Here is a 17228-nt window from a genome sequence, read left to right as displayed (position 1 = left end):
CTTCATGTCAGATTCGTGTTTAGCAGAAGAAAATACGAAAGATAAGTATAGTCAGACTCTAGCGCAAGCGAAAATAAGGTTCTTCGGCAGAGCATCTGGTTAAAATGAGAATTTTAAGGAATTTCCTGAGTATTTTTTAAATTAACTTAAAAACCTTTTTTTGTATATCAGATTCGTGTATAGCAGAAAAAAATACGAAAGATAAAAATTGTCAAACCCTTAGCATAGACAACTTTTTTTGTAGACCTGTTTTTTTTTTTTTTTTTTTATACCGGGTTACCACGACAGCCTATTTGGCCTAGTCACGGGGGCCACCCACTCACCACCTATGTGTGGGGGTGTATTGCCACACCTATCTCTAAACCTTTTTCCTCGCATCCTACCTGAATCCATGGGCACAGTGTGAGTATCTTCGGTGGAACACCTTGCCAGTTAAGCTGACACTCTCTGCACCGATGGTGCATCGGGTCCACTCACCACTGTGTAGCCTTTCCCCGGAGAAGACTCCATTATTCCAGGACGTCCACTCCTCGCCGGTTAAGCCAGCGCTCTCCGCCGAGGCATCGGATCCAGGCTAATTAGCATCCCCGGAGAAGCCCCATGTTTCAGGGGCCACTCCTCGCCGGCAAGATCGGTGATCCCTACCCAACGCCTGGCATCGGGTCCGCTAATCCCTACCTATAGCCCTAACACTGTTTCGCATTCACCCAGGCCCGAAAACCTGTGGGGCAAGGAAAAAACCCTGGAATTACTCTGAAGGAAAATTCCACGGAAAAACCCGCCCCAAAACAGCCAGGGTTACATAGGAACTTTTCCCGATGAAAACAGTTTTTGAAAAAATCTGCATTCACCAGGAATCGAACCCACGACCCCTAGAACTGCGTTGTATCAGTAACAAGCACGCTTACCACTGAGCCAACGCCACTCCTGACCTGTGTTTTTGTTATTATTATGATTATTATGATTATGGTTGTGATTATGATTATTATTATTAATTTATTATTATTATTATTAGTTTATTATTATTATCATCATTATTATTATTGTAGAAATTAATGTACGTAAATCACAATACCCAATTTTACTGTATTCATGTCTCATGATATACGTTAAAAATGATACGAAACAATAATATTAATGATAGAACAATAGTAGTAGAATTGTTAGAAACCTCTTTGACGCTGAGAAAACCATCAGGTTTTGTGGCTATGCTAGCCCGGTCATCGGCTTTAAGATTGTCCAACGTGTGGTTCTGCATTTCAGGTTGAGGTATAAGAATCAAGTCCTTGGAGCGGGCAATTAGATTGGAATTGCCAATTAAGCCATTCTGTAGTTTCTTCTCACCAGCTACATTAATCTGAGAACTTGTCGCTACTCCTACACGGTTGGTGCTGGCATCGTCTTCGCTGTCTTCGCCTTTTACTGTCCAGTTGCCGTTGCGCTTCTTTACATGTTCGATGTTTTGCCGGCCATACTGCAAAAGAAAATCTTTTTATTGGTAAGCGTACATTATTCTTAAAAATAAACTAAGCGAAAAGGTATCTGTGGATAACTGGTAGGAACAAAGTTCCTTTTATAGTGTTTTTACCTTACATTCTGTTCATAACGAGTATACTAAGTATAATATTATAAGTACTAAAAAAAATGCAATTAAAGGGTTTAAAATGTGCGACTGAACTGAAGTAGTAGTTTTTGTACCATTAGCACAAATAGTGTAGGCGCCAGGTTGGGTCCTGTGGCTTTTTTAATCAGGAAAGACCCATCAAGGTTTTTTTTTAAATATATTTTTACTTGCTGAACGCGATTTTTCATGGTGAGTCACGATCCTAATGGTCAACTTTTTGTTATTAACAAATTTTACAATTTTACAAACAATAATGAAAAAAATTTAACGAGGTGGTACATTCACATTAAAAAATCATGGAGAATTAATTCCGTAGAATAAAAACAGCCAAATAAAATTGCTCTTTACGTATTTTTAAAATACTATATAAGGCTTACAATTAAGAAGATGTTGTATTGTAATCAATGAATCCTAAGAAATTTTTTATTATTATTATGAAATTGCGAAATGGCCTTGCCAACGAGAAGTATCAGCTTACTAAATTATTTAATAAAATTAGCGTTATAAATATATTTCTTTCAACGTATCAGAAAAAAAATGTTTGCAAAATTTTTTATAAACTGAAATAAAAGATAAAATAAAGTAATTAAACCAGAATGATGAGTTGCATTGAAAGAAAAAAATCTGCTGACAGTTGAAATCGACCCCAAGATAGCAAAACATTACGAGCAGCGGCATAAACCTGAACCATCTTAGCCATCAAAACTTCGGTTCAGAGGGACCTTGAAGTCACATATGTTCATTGATAATCTCTAGAGCTTGTTCTACAGTTCATAGCAATTATGAATGAGAAAAAATAATAAATTAGTGGATAGCTTAACTACTATCCTCAAAAAAAAGCTGAATATTTTTCAAAATAATACTGGATTTCAAAAGTATTAAATGTACGAAAAAAATAAATAAGAAATGTTTTCAAATTAAAAGTCTGTGTTTATGGTTATAAGGATTTAGTCCCACGATTTAATTAAATAAGATTGGTAGATAACATTGAAGCAAGAGCAAGAGCGAGAGTCAGTTAAATGTATGTAGCATATACTCGGTTACAGTTGAAAGAGAAAAACTCGTGTGGTCGCTTGCTTTGGCTGTGCGCTTAGCTATATAGCTATAGTCGACATTTTTACTCCTCTTCTCGAAGGCGCACACTCAGTATACCCCTTCCACGTGTCTCCAAAATGTGCGCCTATTGGGCATATGTCTGTCATGTCGATGTATATATCACACTGAGAGGAAAAGTAATACAGGCCTTACGGGAGACATAAAGTTTTTACTGTTTTTTCGTGGTGGAAAAAGTATTGAATACAAAAAGTTATTGCATGACATATTTTAAACATTATGAGAGTTAAGTTGTTATTTTTTTCATACGACGAAATCGTTTATTAAGGCCGTAAACAGCGTTTTAAAGGTACAAAGTACAGTTAACCCTACATTGAGCTACTCGTTTCTGCTGCTGCTGCTATTGCTGTTGCGCCTGCTCAGAGGTAAAAAAGCAGCTCGATATTAGGTTAAACTGTACTTCGAATCTATAAAAAGGTGTTTTTGATCTTAATAAACGATTTTCTTTCATGAAAAAAATATCAACTTACCTCTAATAATGTTAAAAATATAAGTTCGAATAACTTTATACGTTGAACACTGTTTCTTCCACGAAAAAAAGTAAAAATTTAATGTCTCCCATAAGGCCTGTACTACTTTTCCTCTTAGTGTGATATATATATCGCCATGTCACGTGGTACAGGCATATTCCAAGTATGCTCATTTCCACTCCACTCCTCTTCTCGTTGGCACACGCTGTTCGATACAAGTCTCGCACTCTTGAAAAATGTGCGCCCGGTTCAACGGCTGGCCACAGCGAATCGCCCCGATGAGTGCCGGAAAGTTGTCTCGCACCGTAGCATTGGCGTTAGCAATCTCTCTACTCATCTCTGCTACCGAAGAGCCGTACGTTCACTCGCACCGTAGGTTTGGATAAGTTCTCGCTCTTAATATGAGCTGTTTTTACTTCCAGCTTGATTTTTAATAGATGTATTAGAAAATGATTCTAATACTTCTAGATAAGTAAGAAATTTAATATTATACATCTATCATCGCATCGGCACCTACGTAGATGGCTGCACTTTTATATGAGCATTCTTAAAACGATCCATGATAAAAGAGGACATGGGTGGTTTAAGAGTGCTCATATAAAAGTGCCACTATCTACACATGTGCCGATACGATGATAGATGTATCATTTTAAGTTTCTTACTTATCTAGAAGTATTAGAATCATTTTCCAATACAACCATTAAAAATCGAGCTGGAGGTAAAAACAGCTTAAATTAGGAGCAAGAACTTATTCAACCTACGGTGCGAGGAAATGTACGGCTCTTCGGTAGCTCAAGTGGTAGAGCAACTGTATAGTAAATTCGTAAATAGGAGGTTGTGCGTTTCATCCGCACTCGGGGAGGATATTTTTATTGTTCTTACTTAACATCAAGATATATATAGTACAAATTGCAGTAATTTTCTTAAAATTATTTTTGTGCCATTGATAGGTGTTTTTTACTAGGTGAACCAAGGATGTTATTCTAAATTAGCAAATATAATTGATAAGCATTTCTTACAAAAAAAAACAAGGTTGTTAAGGCTGAACCTTGCATTTGAACTGCTCCATTGTATCCCACATTTTTATAAAACCTTAAAAAAAAGGTTGGTACTAAAAAATAGTGAATGTATTTAATGCTGACATGGAATGCATAACATTTAAATAAATTTAAAAATTGTAAAGATTTTTAGAACGAAGTTTTTTATGTCGCGTTACTCGGGGGGCTGGAATTTTAAAACCGACAGATTTTTTTTTTTTTGAAACAAAAGTGGTTTACTTTTCCTCTCAAGTTTCCCCCCTTACCCCCTCTCCCTCACCGACTATTCTCTATACACTTCCCCTCTCCCCACTATATATGTATATCGGCCAACCGTGCCGTGTTACTCTACTGCACACCTATGCCCACCATTCTCCCTCACACTCCTAATTTTATTTTCTCACAATAATTTTTATTTCACTTTGAATTTTTTTCTTTTACAATTCTAAAAAAAAAAAAAAAAAAAAAAAAAAAAAAAAAAAAAAAAAAAAAAAAAAAAAAAAAAAAAAAAAAAAAAATTTCCAATAAAGAGTTTAGAACCCTTGACCTCCTGCATGTAAGTCCAGTACCTTAGCCACTCTGCTACGAGCGCTGTCGTCTATAGAAATTCGATTTCTTGTACTTATGGTGTGCTTCGTTACTATAACATTCCATTTTTACATGCATTCACTAATAATACATTCGATTCATAATAAATTATATTTGTATTTGTTTTCTAAATACTTAGAACAAACAAACAAAAAAAAAAAAACAAAAAAAACATGTGAAATAGAGTTGAAGAATGTATCAATGGTTTTAAAAGGCGCTTATTTCGGATTCGACAAACAAATTATGTTACGTTATCACATAATTATATAACTAAAGTAATTCAAAGTAAATCAATTATATATGAATTACGTAAGATCATTATATAAATATAATTCGAGTTTCATATCATTTTAATGGTTTTTAAGAGTACTTATTTTGAATTTGATAAACAAATAATGACACAATGTCATTGAGTAATTATATGAAAATAAAATAAAAATTGCATTAATAAGCTATAAAATCGCAAAAAAATAAGTGAAAAAAAAATTTCAAAAAAAAGTAATGAAATGAAATATGAAAATAAAATGAAAAAAAATTACAAAAGACATGAATAAATAAAATGGAATGAAAAAAGATGAAATAAAAAAGGGAATGAAAAAAAAAAGATTAAATATAAAAATTAAAAAAGAAATTAAATAAAGGAAATACAAAAAAATGAAAAAAAACGTAATAAAATGAAATATGAAAAAAAAAAAACAAGAAATGAAAAAAAAATAAACAAAACAAGAAACAAAGAAAAAAATAAAACAAGAAATTAAAAAAAAATAAAAAAGGAAAAAATTATAAAAGAAATTAAAACAACTAACCAGGGGGTATTAATGGGTCATGGGACCCACGGTAAGAACGAAGTTCTTTAAACATAAGATGAGTATAGACACAATTTCTCAGGTAACAAGGGGGTCGCCAGACCCACAGGAAGAACGAAGCTCTGTAAACTTTAGTACTGTATTCATGTTGTTTACTAAAACAAAAACTTGAAAAACGAATAAAAAAAAAAAATTGGTTTACTACTTACGATGGTTGAACTTCGTGAGTACTGTATTTATGCACGATGTTCTCACGAAGTTCAACCATCGTGAGTAGTAAAATATTTTTTTTTTTTTTTTTATTCGTTTTTCAAGTTTTTGTTTTAGTAAACAACATGAATACAGTACTAAAGTTTACAGAGCTTCGTTCTTCCTGTGGGTCTGGCGACCCCCTTGTTACCTGAGAAATTGTGTCTATACTCATCTTATGTTTAAAGAACTTCGTTCTTACCATGGGTCCCATGACCCATTAATACCCCCTGGTTAGTTGTTTTAATTTCCTTTATAATTTTTTTCTTTTTAATTTTTTTTTAACTTCTTGTTTTATTTTTTATTTAAATAGGTAGAAATAACTACTATTTAGTAAATAAAAGAAAAAAATTGATTTTTATATCTTATTGATAAACTGAATCGAATCTTTAAAAAAGTAGTCAATAAATAATAAAAGAAGTTAAAGTTACAATTGATCAAGAAGACTGTATACACAATGATTTATCGGAAATACCTTTAACCCTGGACAAAATACCAGACAGAATGTACGACGAAACTGATACCAATTTAATGCAAAAGCATGTTAACAGACGACAGTTGTTGCGAAAGAAGATCATAAAAAAAGCAAAATTTTAATGTATTAAAAAAAAGTAAAATTCAATGTGCACAAAAATTTAAATAAATATATATATCTTATTACAATTACTTTTTGTATTTAATTTGTCAATAAAGCATACTCAATGTTTAATACTATGTTTGTAACAGAATAATTATACACAACTTATTTAAATTCAAACACCATCCGTACCCCGTGTTTTGACCCATGCGCACTGCTACCGGTTGGTAACCTAGTCGCAAAAGAGAGGTACAGATAGAAGCGCTTAGCAGGCCCGGCTGTTACAATGTGAATTTCTTGATTTTTTGTTAGCTTTCCTTTCAATAAAACTGATAAAGTGATTTGGCAGTGTGATGCAGAAATACATGAGTATAAAACACAAATTTTTTCGTAATAAAAAATTTAAATACCAGTCCGTTATTGCAAAAAACATCAATTTCTTGTAGATTAGCTTCGAAGAGAGTTAAAGCATTCCTTTTTTTTCTCCGAAACAATTGTTTTTTATGACAAATGTAATGACGTTTGTTGGGTAAAAAAGTATGAAAAATTGACTGAGATATTCGCAATTGTTCAAGTTGCAAAATAAAATTTTTGGAGGCATCACGACAGAACTAAAAAAAATCAATTTTTTTCATTTGTTATTATTACTAACATTAAATACAATGTTCTAACAAAAGCAAAATGTCGATAAACCGAGCGTAAAAACTGTGGTACCATTTCAAAGATTCACTTTAAAATATTAATTAACAGACAAACTAATAATTACTTTAAAATTTTACGAGTAGCTATTTATTTTGCAACTTAATATCTATGTTTTTTTACGGTTACAATCAAATAAACATGATTTTTCTACATTGATTAAAAGTGTTTCGGTAGAGAAATTTTTTTTTTCGCACTTTCTCGCAATCGATGTGTTATAAATAATGCATAATGGATTTAGAAAAGTATCAATTTTATAGAGAATTTTATAACAAAAAGATTGACGATCGTAAAATGACTCTAAGAGCGATAGAAGCGGAGATATCAGCAATGTAACATAGGTCCAGACAGACTTGAGAAGTCTCTAGGACCCATCCTGTCTGATGTAAGAAATCACCAGACTCGAAACTTTTCCCAAAAGTAGTACCGAACGTAAAGCGCGAAATTCAATCAAGGTCTAATAAGACAAGCACCTATTACCCGATGACCCAGGGCGTTAACAGACCCTTAATGAATAATAAAATAATAATCAATAACACAAGCGCCTATCACCTGATGATCCAGGGCGCTTACGGGCTACTAATAAATAATAAATTATTATTCAATAACACAAGGGGCTACCACCCAATAACCCTAGGCGCTTATTGGTAACTATATTAAATAATAAATTATTTATTAATAACACAAGCGACTATCCTCTAACGACCCGGGGCGCTTACTAGCCACTATTAAATGATAAATTGTTAATCAATAACACAAGCAGCTATCACCCGATAACCTTGATAGCTCACTGGCCACTCTATTAAATAATAAATTAATCATAACATAAGCGCCTATTTCTCGATGACCCAGAGCGCTTATTGTCCGCTTTATTGAATAATAAAATACTCATCAATTACAAGAGCACCAATTAGAGCAGATCTTTGTCGTATTAGACAATGATTCAAGTTATTAAATTACTGACATGTGTTATAAATTACTATTATATTTGTTCACGAGGGAAGGGGTTTTATGCTGCTCCCAATCCAGTTCAGTCGTGTGGAGGTGGAAGTGGTTTACGGCAAAATAAATGTAACGCAAATGTGCAATAAAAATTTATACAATATATTTACAGTGCTTAAATTAGGAAAATGTGCTCAAGTGAAGGCAAGCGGAGAGAAGCTTTCTCTGCCGCCGCGGCGCGCTAACTAACATACTATGCTCGCAGAGCAATATTTATAGAGACAAAAGTTAAAGTAGAAATTCTAGTACATTGATAAATAAAGGTACAAGAGTAAAGGTAAAACGGTCTCTTGGGCATTGCAAATGTACGCGATGATAAAGGCGTATGATCGGAAAATTACTTCAACTTTAATATAAAAATAACGAACGTGACGCAATGTGAATTTAGAAAAGGTTTGTCGGCAAATATTCAGGTACAAAACTGAACAATATTATTTAATAGTGTGGCAAGTAAGTGCCTCGGGTTATCAGCAGATAGACTCTTGTGTTATCAATGGACTATTTATTAATTATTAGAGTGGCCAACAAGCACCCCGAACAACGAGTAATAGGCGATTGTGTAAGTAATCAATAATTCATATTCGATAGTGTGGCCAGAAAGCACCTTGAGTCATCGGCAGATAGGCGCTTGTGTTATTAATTAATAATTTTTTATTTAATAGTGTAGCCAGTAAGCACTATAGGTCATCGAGTAAAAGCCGCTTGTGTTATAAATTAATAATATATTATATGAAACAGTGGCCAATCAGCACCGTTGGTCATTGAATTATAGGCGCTAGCATTATTATTAAATCATTTATTTTGAACAGTGTGGCCAGTAGGCACCCTGAAACGTAGGGTCATAGGCACATGAGTTATTGATTGATAATTTATTATTTAATATTGTGGCCAATAAGCGCCCCGGGTCATCAGGTAAAAGGTGCTTGTGTTATTCATTAATAATTTATTATTTTATGAAGTGGCCAATAAGCGCCCAGAGTCATTAAGTGATGGAAGCTTGCGTTATTAATGTATAACTTTTTGATTAATAGTGTGGCCAGTAAGCGCCCCAGAAAATCAAGTGATAGCTGATTGTGTTAGTAATTAATAATTTATTATTAAATTAAGAGGCCAATTAGTGACCTGAGTGATTAAGTGATAGGTGCTTGTGTTATTGATTAAAAATTTTTCATTTAATATTGTGGCCAGTAAGCGCCTTGGGTCATCAGGTGATAGCTAATTATGTTATTAATTAACTATTTGTTATTTAATTGAGAAGCCAATAAGCGGCCCAGGTCATCGGATAATAGGCACTTGTGCTATTAATTACAAATTTATTATTTATTAGTGGCCAATAATCGCCTTGGGTGATCGGGTTATAGGTGCTTGTGTTATTCATTAATAATTTATGATTCAATAAAGTTACCATAAAGCGCCCTAAGTTATGGGTAATAGGCACTAGTGTTATAAATTAAGAATTTATGTATATAGTGAGGCCGATAAACGCCCTAGGACATAGAGTGATAGGTGCTTAAGTTATTAATTAATAATTTTTTATTAATAAGCACCTCGGGTTACAGGTGATGGGGGCTTGTGTTATTGAAATAATAATTTATATTTAATAGTGTGGCAAGTAAGCGCCACAGGATATCTGGTGATAGCCACTGATATGATAAATTAATTATATATTAATTAATAGTGGCCAAGAAGCACTTTAGATCATCAGGTAAAAAGCACTTGTGTTATTGATTAATAAATTATTATTCAATAGTTGGTAATAATCGCCCCGGGTAATCGGGTGTTAGGCACTAGAGATATTGATTAATAAATTGTTATTTCATGTAGTGGCCAATAAGCGCCCGAGGTCATCAAGTCATAGGTGCTTGAAATATTAATTAATAATTAATAAATAATGTAGTGGCCAATAAGCGCCCTGGGCCATCGGGTAATAGTCGATTGTGTTATTAATCCACAATTTATTTTTTAATAGTGTGGCTATTAAGCGCCCCGAGTCATCAATCAAAGGTGCTTGTGTTATTAATTAATAATTTATTATTTAATAGTGGCCAATAAGTGCCCCAGGTCATCAAGTGATAGCTGCTTCTGATATGAATTAACTTTTCATAATTTAATAGAGTAATTATTGAACACCCCCGCTTATTACGAGATGGCTGCTGGTGTTATTAATTAACAATTTATTATTTAATAGAAGCAATAACCACCTGAGGTCATCAGGTGATAGCTGCTTGTGTTATTAATTATAATTTATTTTTGATAGTGGTCAATAATTGCCTAAGGTCATCAGGTGATAGGCACGTGTGTTATTTATAAATAATTTATACTTGATAATGTAGCCAGTTAGCACCTGGGACGTCAGGTGGTAGGCGCTTAAGTTCTTAATAAATAATTTTTTATTTAATAGCGTTGCCAGTGAGTGCCACAGGACATCAGGTGATAGCCGCATGTTTTATTAAATAATAGTTATTTATTTGTTAGAGTGGCTAGTAAGCACTCCTGGTCATCAAATAATATGCATATGTGTTATTAATTAATAATTCATCATTTAATAAAGTGGCTAATACACGCCCCAATCGTTAACTCATAGATGTTTGAGTTATTGATTAATGATTTATTATATATTGTAGTGGCCAATAAGCGCCCTGAGTTATCGGCAGATAGGCGATAGTGTTATTATTTATTTATTTTTTATTTACTAGTGCGACGAGTAGGCACTCCAGGTCATAGGGTAAAAGCCTTTTGTATTGTTAAATAATGATATATTGTTTGAAACAGTTTCTAATAAACGCCCCCGGCAATCAAATTATAGGCACTTGCGTTATTATTAAATAATTTGTATTTAATAGTGTGGCTAGTAAGCGCCTTGAAACATGAGGGCATAGAAACTTAAATTATTAATTAATAATTTATGATTACATATAGTGGACAATATGCTCCCCAGGACATCAGGTAATAGCCACAGATAATATTAAATAACAATGTATTATTTCATCGCGCGACCAATACGCGCCCCTGGTCATCTAATGAAAGGCACTTGCGTTATAAATTAATAATAAATTATTTTATAGGATAACTAATGAGCGTCCCAAATCTTCAAGTTATGAGTGCTTGAGTTATTGATTAATAATTTATTATTTAATCTAGTGGCCAATAAGCGCTCTAGGTCATTGGATGATAGGCGCAAGTGTTATTTATTAATCATTTATTAATTATTAAAGTGGCTAATAAGCGCTCCAGTACACCATGTCTAAGGTGCTTTTGTAATGAATGTATAATTTATTATTTAATAGAGTGAAATATAAGCTCCCTGTGTAATCGGGTGACAAGCGCGTGCGTTATTAATTAATAATTTATTATTCAATAATAGCTACTAATTGCTTTGGGACATTGGGTGATAGAATCTAGAGTTATTGAATAATAATTTTTTATTTTAAGTAGTGGCCAATAAATGCCTCGTATCGTCGGGTGATAAGTAATTGTGTTATTAGTTAATAATTTTAGAATTAAATAGAGTAACCCATAATCGCCCCAGATTTCAGGTGATAGACCCTTGTGTTATTAATTATTAATTTATATTTAATAGTGTGGCCAGTTAGCACCCAGGACATCGGGTGATAGCCGCAAATTTTTTTAATTAACTGTTTTTTATTTAATTAAATAGCCAATATACGCCTTGAGTTACAGGTAATGGGCGCTTGTGTAATTGGATTAGTAATTCATAATTTAATAAACAGGGCTGTAAGCGCCCTAGATCATGAAGTGATAGGTGCTTGTGTTATTAATTAATAATTTTTTCAATAATAGAGTGGCCTGTAAGTGCCCTGAGACATCATGTGATAGCCACTTGTATTTTTGATTTACTATTTATTATTAAATAGAGCAGCCGATGAGCACCCTAGGTATAGAGTGATAGGCGCATGTCTTATTTATTACTAATTTGTTATTAAATAGTGACCAGTAAGCGCCTCAGGTCATTAGGGATAGAAACTTGTCTTATTAATTAACAATGTATTATTCAATAGTAGCAAGTAAGTGCCCTGGGTCATCAGGTGGTGCGTGCTTGTGTTATTATTTAATAATTAATTAATAGAGTAGCCTGTAAGTGGCCCGGAACATTGGGTGACAGCCACTTGCGTTATGAGTTAATAATTTATCATTTGATAGAGTGGCCTGTAAGTGCCTTTGGTCGTAAGATGATAGGGGCTTGTGCTATTAATTCACAATTCATCATTTAATAGCGTAGCCAATACGCGCCCAAGGTAACGGATGATGGGCGCTTGTGTTATTAAATCAGTAATTTATATTTATTGGAGTGGTCAGTAAGTACTCTGGGTCATCGGGTGACAGGTGCGTGTGTTACTAATTGATAATTTATTATTAAATAATAGCTAATAATCACCTCAGGTCACTGGTGATAGGATCTAGAGTTATTGATTGATAATTTTTTATTTTATGAAGTCGCCAATAAGTGCCACGTATCATCGGGTGATAAGTGCTTGTATTATTAGTTAATAATTTCTGATTTAATAGAGTTACACATAATCGCCCGAGGTTTCAGATGATAGACACTTGCAGTATTAATTATTAATTTATATTTTACAGTGTGGGCAGTTAGCACCCGAGAAATCGGGTGATAGCCGCGAATTTTTTCAATTAACTGTTTTTTATTGGATGTTATATCTTTGTTATTGGATTATTAATTCATATTTTAATAAAGAGGGCTGTAAGCGCCCTAGATCATGAAGTCATAGGTGCTTGTGTTATCAATTAATAATTTTTTAATAAATTGAGTGACCGTTAAGTACCACGAGACATCGGGTGATAGCCGCTTGTGTTTTTGATTAACTATTTATTATTAAATAGAGTGGCCAGTAAGCGCCTCAAAACATTGGGTGATAGCCGCTTGTGTTATTAATTAATAACTTATTATTTAATAGAATGGCAAATAAGCTCCCTGGGTCGTCAAGTTGTAGGTGCTTGTGTTATGCGTCAATAATTTATGTTTTAATAAAGAGGGCTAAAAGCGCCCTAGGTCATGAAGTTATGAGTGCTTGTGTTATCAACTAACAATTTTTTCATTAATAGAGTGGCCTGTAAGTGCCCTAGAATATCAGCTGTTAGCCGCTTGTGTAATTAGATAACAATTTATTCTTGATAGAGTTGCCTATAAGCGCCCATGGTCATCAGATGATACGCACTTATGTTACTAATTCACCATTTACATGCAATAGCATGGCCAGTATGACCCTAGTTAATGGGTGATGGGCGCTTGTGTTGTTGAATCAATACTTTATACTCCATAGTCTGGCCGATAAGCGCTCCTGTTCATCAAGTCATAAGTACATGTGTTGTTTATTAATAATTTTTCATTTAATAGTGTGGCTGGTAAGCGCCATTGGTTATCGAGTAATAGCTGCTTGAGTTATTAATTAATATCATAATATTTAATAGAGTGACAAATAATCGCTCTGGTTTATCGGGTAATTATCGATTGTGTTATTAATTAACAATTTATTATCTGATAGTGGCTATTAAGCGCCCTGGGTCATCAAGTGACAGCCGCTTGTATTATTAATTCACTATTCATCATATAATAACGTAGCTAATAAGCGCCTTGAGTCATCAAGTCATAGGTGCTTGTGTTTTTGATTAATAATTTTTTGTTCAATACAGTGGCTTATAAGCCCCCCAGATTACAGGTGATAGGCACTTTTGTTATTAATCAGATATTTGTATAAAATAGCGGGGCTACTAAGCCCCCCGGGACATCGGGTGATAGGCGCTCGAGTTATTGAATAATAATTTGTTATTTGATGTAGTGGACAGTAAGCGCCCCGGGTTTTTATGTGACAGCCACTGTGTTAAGAGGAAATAATTTCTTATTTAATAGAGTGCACTCTAAGAGCTCTTGGTCAACTGGTGAAAGCTGCTTGTGTTATTTATGTACTATCCATCACTTAATAGTTAGGCCAATACGAACCCTGGGTTACAGGTGGTGGGTGCTTGTGTTATTAAATTAATCATTCATATTTAACAGTGCGGCTAGTAAGCGCCCCAGGATATCTGGTAAATGCCGCTTGTGTAATCTTACTAATATACGAGGTGTGTTCAAAAAGTAACGAGAATTTTTAAATTATGCGGGTTTGGAGAGTACGTCTGTATGAAATTTTTTTTCATTATGTTGGTACACATGCCCCTGAAGTACGATAAAATTTTTAGCAATATTCATTGCTTACTTTTTAAGTGGCAGCCGCTAACGTTAGACGTGTTTTTCGAGCTTGGCGATTTTTGTTTGTAAAAAAAAATGGATCAAAGAATTTGTATTCAATTTTGCGTAAAAAATGAAATAAAGTGTAGTGAAGTTTGTAAAATGTTAAAAAAGGCACATGATAAGTCTGCTATGAGTAAAGCAAGGATTTACGAGTGGTATAAGCGTTTCCAAGATGGCCGGGAAAACGTTGAAGATGACGAACCACCCAGAGGCCCAAGCACATCAACAACCGATGAAAACGTGAAAAAAGTGTCACAGTGCATCGTGAATTCTTCCCACAAGGTCAAACAATCAATAAGTAGTACTACCTACAAGTTCAACGCCGTTTGCGTGAAGCAATCCGAAAAAAACGCCCGGATTTGTGGCAAAATAATTCATGGCTTTTGCACCATGATAATGCACCTGCTCACACTTCATTGCTTGTTCGTGAATTTTTTGCCAACAACAAAACTGTAACGATGCCTCAGCCTCCATATTCGCCAGATATGGCTCCTTGTGACTCTTTTCTAGTTCCAAAAATAAAGAGAACATTAAAAGGCCGTCGTTTTACAAGCATAGATGACATTAAAAGCGAACCACTGAAAGAACTAAAAGCTATAACAAAGATCGAGTTTCAAAAGTGTTTTGAGGATTGGAAAAAGCGTTGGCACAAGTGTATTATATCCGAGGGAGATTAATTTGAAGGGGACTAAATAGATATTAATAAATAAATAAATATTTTTTTTCATAAAACGAAAATTCTTGTTATTTTTTGAACACACCTCGTATAAAGCAAAGTCGCTAAAACCGTTGTAATCGCTAACCGCAAAAACTACTGAACCGATTTTGCTGAAATTTTGCATAATGATTCTTGATAATTCCGAGATGGTTTTCGTATAGTTTTTTTCTTAAAAAAGTTAATGACAATAGCGATAATTAGGCTCAAAGTTTTGCTAAAATAAGCTAGCTTTGTGCTTTAGTTCAGTAGGATCTGCTAGGTCGTCAAGGTAAAATTTAAGCCACCCGCAATCAAAGAAAGTAAAGAGTGGTTATAATATGCCCCATCGAGTCAACGATTATCGTAGTCGATCATCGGCACTACACCAAGAACAGAGTAGTCCGTCGTGCAGCTGAGCATTCCGGCTACTGATGACACTCTTCTTTCATGGGCAAGCGAAATAAATCGGGTTTAACCTCGGATCACCAAAATAATCGACTGCCACGGTAAAATGGGCGATTGGAACGTCATCGTCTCTGGTGGAATACCAGAAGACGTATGTAGCCAGAGCACAACCTGCTCCAACACTTTGGCCGTTTTGAGGCCGTTCAACCATTTGACCTGGTGCTGTCAGAGAATTTTCTACTTCAAATGCAAGTCAGGGAAGACAGCCCTGCAGAGTACCGGCAGCCACATCGGCATCCTTCTTAGTGGTCGTCCCAATGACATACCTACAGAGAAGTTATTCTCCAGGCCCACTTTCCTAACTACAACGGGGGAACGAGCTGAAGACGAGATATTCTGTGGTGAGCGTCGTACCGCTCTCCTGTACGGTCTCCGTACACAGAGACTCAAAGAATAAGAGTCAAACTAGCCACAGCTAGCTCTCCATCATCAAGAATAATAATAAGGAATATCTGCAAGGATCGCCACTGGCCCTTTTCAGGGCCATTATAAGTATTTACGTTCCTTACTGAACCATATGTCTCATCGGTTCTTTTAAGGACCACCTAAGTTTAAATTACCTTGCCAACATGTACATTTTTACTACAATTTTCGGAGAGGATTCGTCAACTAAAAGACTATGTAAAGTCGGCCACCATTAAACCAAGTCAGTCATTTACTGGCAGACGTCACGAGCAGAGTTATTCGTCGCAAGGCTGGAAACCCCGGTGACCAACGACCCTATGCTATCCTCTCGATTTTAAGCATTTAACTAAGAATCATCGATCCTCTCCAAGGTCTGCGCTGGGAGAACGTAACAGCTATAAAGAAAAAATAATAAACGTGAGCCAACGGGACAATCTCCAAGCGACAAGTATCACGAACCAATCTCCCTATCTTAGATCACCAAAACAACTGAATCTGCAAATGAAAAAGGTGCTTTAGACACCAACGTCTTCGACGTTATACCAGGAGACATTGGGAAAGATCTTTACAACTAGCTCCAAAGCTTCGGACTTTGTAATTTTTTTCCCGATTAGTCTGGGGCTTTAACAGCAGGCCAAAGAAGATCACTCTGAGGTATCCAGGCAGTCACAATTGCTGTTAACTTCAGTCGAGAAAGAGTTTACTTAAGAAACTTACCGGTCCTTTTCAGGGTCATCGGACGTCGAACTACCTAGCCAACAAATATATGAAAATTAACAAAGTTGACTGAAAATAGCCTTTAGAGGTCATAAAAGTCGTAAGCATGCCAGTAGTCGCAAAAGGGTATATTGGAAAGAAAACTTTAAATGTATCTAATAAATACAATTTGAGGCGTCAAGAAACTGACGCAGAAAATTTATCGAGATTGGAACAGCAGCCTCAAAATCGATAAATAAAGAATGCATTACGTGAGTGATCAGCTTTTCATGTTACCCTCACAGTAATCTCTTAAATCTTTAAAGATCTAAATTCAGATTTTTAAATAAGAAGAAAATATATTTGTATTTTTGTGGCAATAAAAAATGTAGGGTTCAAGGTCCAGGACTTTGTTGCTCTGGTAATAAAATTGTGAGATATGAGAAAAAACAATTTTTTTTTAATATAAATTTTTTGGGGGTTTAAAATCTTAACAGCTTTAAAAAATAGCCCTTTTTGTGAATTACACAGA

General features: G+C 34.6%; 1 protein-coding gene across 5 annotated transcripts in view; it reads right to left on the bottom strand.

Moving 5' to 3' along the window:
* Gpat4 (Glycerol-3-phosphate acyltransferase 4) overlaps positions 1-17228 on the bottom strand; it is a 310118-nt gene that overhangs the window by 251632 nt on the left and 41258 nt on the right. For 2 of the 5 annotated variants that reach the window (XM_089589923.1, XM_089589926.1), the window contains exon 2: positions 1172-1474. The exons of 1 other annotated variant lie outside the window; for it this stretch is intronic. In XM_089589923.1, coding sequence (XP_089446049.1) covers positions 1172-1474 — 303 coding nt within the window. The remainder of the gene's footprint in view (positions 1-1171; positions 1475-17228) is intronic. 2 more of the 5 variants (XM_089589925.1, XM_089589924.1) reach the window with 1 other exon arrangement.

Source organism: Copidosoma floridanum, unplaced genomic scaffold (assembly GCF_036245765.1).
Source record: "Copidosoma floridanum isolate Cflo_tuat_1 unplaced genomic scaffold, Cflo_Japanese_pri ptg000010l, whole genome shotgun sequence".
NCBI lineage: Eukaryota > Metazoa > Arthropoda > Insecta > Hymenoptera > Encyrtidae > Copidosoma > Copidosoma floridanum.
This window is presented reverse-complemented; position numbering and strand designations above follow the sequence as displayed.